The sequence below is a fragment of the Neomonachus schauinslandi genome, chromosome 3 (genome assembly GCF_002201575.2).
Source record: "Neomonachus schauinslandi chromosome 3, ASM220157v2, whole genome shotgun sequence".
Classification (NCBI taxonomy): domain Eukaryota; kingdom Metazoa; phylum Chordata; class Mammalia; order Carnivora; family Phocidae; genus Neomonachus; species Neomonachus schauinslandi.
In genome coordinates, this window is record NC_058405.1 from 65,692,691 (window position 1) to 65,701,056 (window position 8,366).

The window sequence follows — 8,366 nt, forward strand, 5'->3', positions numbered from 1 at the left end:
CAGCAGCCTGCAGCTCCCCTAGGTGCCCAGGCCGGGGCAGCAGGGCCACTTTAAGGCGGGTGGGGGGGGGGGGGGCCGTGCGCGCCCACAGCTGCGGACCACGAGCCATCAGTGCGGCGGAGCAGGCGGCTGGGACGCGGCAGCTTGGCCGAGCTCCTCCTGCGGTGAGGCTGCCCCAGGACCCGGCACGTGGGCAACGGGCCATGGCGGCCTCAATTATCCGCCCAGAGCGCGGCCAAATGTCTGGCCAGGTAAGAGGAGGAGGAGGAGGAAGGGGAGGCAGCTGCGTTTATAACCGCGCGCGGGCCCTGAGGCCGGTGGCCTCCTTGGCCCGCACAGGCATCTCTCATTCCGGGGACGCCGAGGAGCACGGCTCGAGGAGGGCCACTTCCAGGGGCGCGAGCCGGTGCCCGAGGTGGGGGACCGGGCGGAATCACCCCGGGCGGGAGGCCAGAGCAGGAATGCGGGCTGAGCTGTTTTGTTACACAGACATGCCTGTCTGGCCCCGGATGCTTGCCAAACTCAAATTTTCAAGCCAGCCCCTCGGAGGGTTACCCAGGAGCGGAACTTAGTAGGTGTCCAGACAGAATGTGAATGACGACAACTTTGGTTTTGCTTTGAATATAGCAAAGTTTATTTAACACGGCAAAGTTTATTTTGAGCATGCTTGTCTCTGCACAGCTTGGCATGCTTTTTTTCAGTTTGCTTATGGGCATGGGGTACAAAAAGCCCTTGCATGTCCTTCCTCAGGTTTACACCCAAATCGGCAGTTGTGCCTGGAGACCAAAGCCGTTGGCGGGAAAAGGCATCTGCGCTGTTCACACGTCCTCCCACCCTCCGGGGAGCTCAAAAAGCCCACTGGCCTCTTTTGAAAGCACCTGATTTATCTTCCCCTTAGCAGAAGCATAAAATCATTTCCATGACTGTTTTAGATTTAAAAAAAAAAAGTGATGATTAGCCCTCTAGAAGGAGAGCATAGAGCCTCGGCCCACCCCAGAAAGCAAGGCAAGCTGGTGTTGATTTTCTTATTTCACGTATCTTGATAGAGAAATCGGAGAGGCAAACCTTTTGGGCTGCCTAAAGTTTTGTTAGCCCTTAGAATGCTCTGCGTACTTAAATCTCCTCACTCCTTAAGCACAAGCTTTCTGAAATTACCACTTTGAAGTGGACCAGTTTAATCGGTTTTCTTAATTATTTCAAAATGGAGGCCCCTATTTAAACTCCAAGGAAAAATAGTATTTTATGGTGCAGGATTAGGCAAAGCTGCACAAAATGGAACTCTGAATAAAATGTCTGATTACCTAGTAGTACATAAATGGATGGAGGCTTCCTACCCTTACGAAAGTCTGAAGCCCCAACTGAACCTTTTGTTTGCATTTGAAGAGCAGCTTGCTCAGTTTCTCCAGATAGAGCTGTTTAAATCCCTTGACTCCTGGGGAAACCAGAGGCCAACGATTGCCCGGTGAGACCATCAGCCCATGCAGCTGCTGCTGATTGTCAGCTCTGCTCCTGGTGATAAGAGTGACATAAATAACAACTCACTAAAATGTAGGAGTGATTTGCTTTAAGCACTTCAGCACCTGCTGTTACTAATTAAGGGTTTAGCCTGCTGCAGATTGCAAATGGAAATCCAGTGTTTTAAACACTGTGGAGACTGGAGTGCCCTGCGTGGTGCTGTGATTTAGAAATCAAACTGAGTGGCTAAAGACCAGTGGTGACGATGATGTTGAAATATAAAAACTGCCCAAACCTCAAAGATCTACACCAAGGTGTTAGGAGTGTTTATCCCTGAGTAGCAGAATTACAAATGCTTTTTATTTCCTCTTTAGGCTTTTTTTTAAATTTTCCAGTCTTTCCCAATGAATATGTATTGCTTTTGTTTAAAAAAAAATATAAAAGGTGCAGGGGCGCCTGGGTGGCTCAGATGGTTAAGCGTCTGCCTTCGGCTCAGGTCATGATCCCAGGGTCCTGGGATCGAGCCCCACATCGGGCTCCTTGCTCAGCGGGAAGCCTGCTTCTCCCTCTCCTTCTACTGCTCCCCCTGCTTGTGCTCTCTCGCTCTCTGTCAAATAAATAAATAAAATCTTAAAAAAAAAACAAAAGGTGCAGTAAGCAATTCAAATAGAAAAAAATTTCCCACCTAATGAAGTCTCGCCATCGGTTCAATTTGTGATGCCCACAGGTGAAAATCTTGGATGTACTGAAAAAGGCAGTTTCCCACATCAGAGTATACTAGAAAGTTTTGTTCATTTTCCTTTTATTATTCCTACCAGTGGATTCTTCTCGTCACCCGGGTTCATATTACACTGCCAACAAGATATTTTTAACTGAATGAATATTCAGATTTAAGTTGATTAGAAGCTATTGAGTTAACTCAAGTTATCTTGGGATAGTGGACTAGGGCAGTGTTCTAATTTGTCTGATAACATTCCATGTGTGCTATGGCATGGATTTTGTAGGGCAGGGAAGGAAGCCTCTCGCAGGAGAGCAGGGCAGTTCTTTCCAGAGCTGCTTTATTTCATGCTCCTCTGTGAAGTGCCTTGCACCATGGCACAGAACTCTAGACTCGTGTGCAAAACGGCCTGTTAGTGGTGCTGCACGACCTTATGCCTTTCTGGATCTTTCCTCTCAGATTTCCCCCCAGTACTCATGTCCTGCTCCTCAGAGCTTGCTCTTGACTTCTCTCCATACTAGCTGAGAGATTCTGGGGAAGTTAGGCACTGAGCCTCTGAACCTCAACGCTAGTAGGAAAGGGTTCAGGTGAGCAGCTGATTTCTGTTATTTAAGGCTTTTCTCCTCGGTGGGCCCTGTTTCCCCTTCTCTATGGCTCAACGAAATGCAAAGAGCCTTTTGATTTGGGGCTGTTTTCACCACTTGATGGAGACACATTTTCCCCCTCTAATTCCACATCCTCCCTTCCCCATCAGATTGATTTGATGTTTTCTGTGTGCAGGCTTGGTATTATTTGAGAAAACATGGCAATAACTACCAAGTACAGGGCATTGTACTAACACGGTAATAGTCGGGATTTAAGTATTACCTTCCAGACGAGGATCGCAAGTTTCTTACTCAAAGCTACTAGTAAGTGGCTGGACTAGGCAACAAAACCTGGTCTGTGTGCCTTGAAATCCTTTGCCCGCTTCCCACTGCATCCAGCTGTTAAGAATCAGTAGTAGCTTTGGTAGAACTGAGGCTGATACATGATTCTTCCTGTGTTCCAAAGACTGAAAGCTATATGTAGCAACAGAAAAAATTATTAGAATGTCAGCCCCGCGAAGGCAGGGACCTTGTCTGTTTTTCACTTTGTATTCCCAACACAGTGTCTGCCATGCAGTAGGGGATCAATAAACATCTGTGGAGAGAATAAATAGGTAACAATCACATTTAAGCAGATGCAAAGTGGCAGGATGTTTTAAAGGAAAGAGAAAATAAATCTTGGTAGTGGAAAGTTTTACAAGTTATTCATAGCCCAGGACACCTTGGTTTATATGTCTTATTTTAGTGCAATTATTAATAGCACCCCCTTTCATTCTCAAAATGTCTCAGTTTGGAAGGTAAATGGTCACCTTGTCTATAGTAGATAGGTTAGTTTTGGACACTCATAGGTTGCTTCAGTTAACCATGTTAATTAAAAAGCAAAACTATAATCACTCCTTTTATGACCACTTGTTAATGACCATTACAGTTCTTGGCATTTGGCTCACAAGGGAATATATTGGTATAGAAGAAGTCCTGTGCTACAGTGGAGATTCATAATCTGGACTCAAAAACATCACAGTAACTTTGAGTCCCACATTGCTCCTAAAGTGCTATTGGAGATGAAGGATGTTTATAAAATGAAAAGGAAACAGTCTAGAAGGGTCCTGATACTCGGTACTGTAGAAATCCCAAAGTGTTATGCTGCCTTCTTAGAACATAGGGCATTTGAGGGAAATGGAAGGAAAGGAGGCTGGTGACATGGGTTGATATTAAGCTATTGAAAGGCTATGCTAGGGAGTTTGAATTCTTACCTGTTTAAAACAGCGTGGGGCAGGTGAATGAGATTGGCTCCTGATGATGAATGGAGCACACAAGTCAACCTCCTGGTCCAACCCAGACCCCAGAGTAGGACATACTTAAACATGTGCTGATACTTCAACAAGGAAATATCATGAAAAAAAAAAAAGTATGTTGGGGGAGGCAGCAGGTATTCCAAATTAGAGGTCCAAGGATGACCTAACCAAATGCAATATATAGCACTTCATGGAATCTTGGTCTAAACAAAGCAGCTTCTTTCTGAACATTAAAAAAAAAAAAAAAAAAAAAAACAGGAAAACTTGAAATTTAGAAAGCAGATGTGATCAAATTGCCACTAAAAGAAAAGTACAAAAACCACAGCTTAAAAGATCTAAAGACGAAAGGCAGAGGGAAAACAATTCTAGTGGTAGCCCAGGCTGAATGTTAGAAGAAACCGATGGAAGTTGACCAGAGCGTGCTCACCTGGTAATGAATTAGCTATATGCAGAGCACCTGGGCTAGGTGGGCCCCTAGACTCTCCCCTCACCCCTACTTCATCCTGAAGAGAATGAACTGTATGTGGGACCTGGGTTCCTGGTGTTGGTAATTTCCAAACTTTTATAATTGACCAGGAGGAATGGCAGCTCTGCCCAGGAGGGAAATAAAGTATTGGCTTTCAGAGTAATGCCTTCCGTTATTATTATTTTGACAGTGAGCTGGCCCCAGCCTCTCTGGTCTCCAGCCTTGCTTCCACTGTCTTACCCACTCCCACTAAATCCACACTTGTCCCTTCAAAGGAAGCAGCCACTGGGGAGAGTACTTGGACATGTCGACTTCGTCCTTGATTCGTATTTATGTTTGGATAACCAAGGATTTCCAGACATTAACAGAACTAGACACAAATGCAGACACTAGACACAACTATTCCAGAGAGGTTTTTAAGGGGATAGAAAAAACTTCTAAAATTCTGATTTGTATTCTCAGTGAGGGTATCACATCCTGAACATAGCAGTTTATGAGGAATTACCAAAAAAGAAAAATCTTAGAAGTGAGCAATTCACATTAAATAAACTGAAATCATAAAAATCTTTAGAAGGGGGCACCTGGGTGGCTCAGATGGTTGAGCTCAGAGGGTCCTGGGATCGAGTCCCACATCGGGCTCTCTGCTCCTTGGGAGCCTGCAGATTATTCTTTTCATCAACAACTGGATGCTAGAAGAAAATGGACCAATAGCTTCAAGGTTCAGAGGCAAGGGATTTTTGACCTTGGAAGTATTTACCAGGTAAAACTAGCACTGAATAGTTGGCCTTAATGCTACTATTAAGTAATAGAAATAAGGGGTTTAACTCCCAAAGTCTTATAGGAGCAGCAGGAAGGAAAAAGGAAAATCCAATCAGCCTAACAGAAGGCATGGGAAAAAGGAAACAAAATTGCTGTTGATGGGAAATGTGAAATAACAAATGAAGGGAATAAGACCATTTCACATTAAATTATAAATGTTTTACAATTAATATTATATGATATTAGTTAATGTACATTAATTAATGCCATTAATTAATTAAATTCCTACATTAAAAACTAAACTCACAGATTGTGAAAAGAAACCTAAAAATTCAGATAAATGCTATTTACAAAATTTACACAAAATCAAAATGATATAGAAAGGCTCAAAATAAAGATATGAAAAGCTATTGTATATCAGAAAAAAAATTTCAAGTGAAAAGCATTAAAAAGGACAAAGAAGTATAATTCAAATACATAGTTTTCTGTCCATAAAATTATCAATGTGTGATCTAGATATTTAAAATATGCTATGTAAACATTGTAGGTTATATATATTAAATATTATAATTATGTTTTATGTGAATATGTATAATTACCATGAACCTCTATATACCTAACCCAAAATTAGATACAGAGTCTGTAGTTGGAGAAATTGATAAATTCAACAAACTGTATAATTAGAAAGATTTTACCACATCTCATAAAGTAAAAGATCAAGTAGACCTAAAGAAAGAAAGAAAACAGTAAGTTCTGTCTAAAAATTAGAGAATATATGCCCAGCAGAAAATATACATTATTTTCAAGTATCCATGGAATGTTAACAAAAACTATGTATTACACCACAAAGAAAATATCCACATTCTAAGAAGTCATATAGGATACTTTTGCTGTTGACAATGCACTGAAATAAGAAATGACCAACTAGTCAATAGCCAAAAAAATTAAAAACTAAAACCAAAAACACCATACTGTTGAAAATTGAAAACATTTCATAAAGGTGTTTAATGTAACTCTGAGGTTAAAATGGAAGTATGAAGTGAAATTACAAACTAGCAAGGAATGAACATAGACACAATATATATCAAAATCTGTGGGGTATAACATAGTGCCACTTGGAGGACTGTGCCATCCAAAAGCACTTTCTGCAGTGATGACAATGTTCTATAATTATGCTGTCTGATATGGCAGCCACTTGCCATGTGTGGATATTGAGCACTTGAAATGAGGCTAGTGTAACTGAAGTGAATTTCGAACTTAAATTTTAGTTAACATAAATTTAAATAGCCACATGTGGCTATCATGGAGGACCACACAGTTTATAGTCTCTGATAAAGCATCATCAAGAAAAAGATAGGAAAATTTAATTATATATTAATCTCCAGTTAGCAAGAATAACAATGCACATAATAAACATTATATACATTTAAAAACTAGTACATTTAAAAAGAGATAAAATGGATTAAAAATATATATATATATGAACAAAATTCACTTAAGGTAGAAAATCTAAATTTACTGGTAATCATTAAGGAACTGTAAAAGGTACTCTAAAATCCATCTCTGTAAATGGCTTCGGGCCCAGATTCTGCAGACATGTTTATCTAAATTTCAAGAAGCAGATAATTCTGTTTTATAAAATATTCAAGACCATAGAACAGTATTGAAACTTTCTGTTTCATTCTTCAAAGCTGGCATAACCCTGAGATACCCAAACCAGATAAGACAATACAATAAAGCAAAATTGTATCCAGTCTTACTTATGAATGTAGATGGAAAAATCTAAAATAATATGAATGAACTTAGTCTACACATTATAGGTTTATCCCAGTGAGGCAATTATGGCTTGACATTAGGAAATCTATTAATGTAATTCACTACCTATAGAATATAGAATAAAGGAGAAAAAGCTATGATCATGTTGATACTAAAAAAGCATTTGGTAAATATCAGCACCGATTTCTGATTTAAAATTCTTAGCTTCCAAATAGAAAGAAACTTCTTTAACTTGGTAGCGGGTATGGACCAGAAACTTTCTGTATCATATTTAGTGGCAAAAACATTTGAATTATTCCCACTAAAGTCAGGAACAAGACAAGAATGCCCTGTGGCACTCCTGCTATTCATCATTGTTTTAGATGTTCTAGCCAGTGCTTTAAGATCAATGAATAAAAAGCATAAATTCTGGATATAGGTAAAGTGTCATTTATTTTATTTATTTTTTTTAGAGTGTGTGCATGCATACTCACAATGGGAGGGTGAGGGGGGTGCAGAGACAGAGGGAGAGAAGGCATCTCAAGCAGGCTCCTAGCCCAGCTTGGAGCCTGTCATGGGGTTCAATCTCATGACCCTCACTGAGATCATGACCTGAGCCGAAATCCAAGAGTCTGACCCTTAACCACCTGAGCCACCCAGGCGCCCCACCCCCACAAAATATCATTTTTGAAGACAATATGATTATATGTGTCGAAAATTCAGAAGAATCAACTAAAACATATTGGAACTAAAGAGAGAATACCATAAAGTTCTTGAAGCAAATTCTTCATACAGAAATTAGTAGCACTCTCTGTATTAGTTGTAATTAATTAGAAAATATAGTGAGTGAGAAAAGCTATTTCCTTTACAATGACTCCAGAACTTTGAAATATCTAGGAACAAACATGAGGATATGTGCAGAATCCATATGAAGGTTAACATTTAAAAAGACCCGAGGAATTGTTGGACTACAGTGAGAAAAGCAACTCACTTTTAAAAATATAATACCTGGGGTGCCTGTGTGGCTCAGCTGTTAAGCGTCTGCCTTGGGCTCAGGTCATGATCTCAGGGTCCTGGGATCAATTCTCCGCTGGAAGTCTGCTTCTCCCTCTCCCACTCTCCCTGCTTGTGTTCCCTCTCTCGCTGTGTCTCTCTCTCTGTCAAAAAATAAAATCTTAAAAAATATATATATATATAATACCCCCTTTATGAAAAAAAAGCTCTGTGTGTGGGGGGAGTGTGTGTGTGTGTGTGTGTGTGTGTGTGTGTGTGTGTGTGTGTGTGTGGGTGTGTGTGTGTGTGTGTGTGTGTGTGTGTGTGTGTGTGTGTGTGTG

The 8,366-nt window shown here is 40.8% G+C and overlaps 1 protein-coding gene across 1 annotated transcript in view; it reads left to right on the forward strand.

Moving 5' to 3' along the window:
- Positions 1 to 203: 203 nt before the first annotated feature.
- Positions 204 to 8,366, forward strand: part of SOHLH2 (spermatogenesis and oogenesis specific basic helix-loop-helix 2) — a 51,414-nt gene continuing 43,251 nt past the window's right edge. Inside the window, exon 1 of the mRNA XM_021690688.1 lies at positions 204 to 251. Within this exon, the coding sequence (XP_021546363.1) occupies positions 204 to 251 (48 nt within the window). The remainder of the gene's footprint in view (positions 252 to 8,366) is intronic.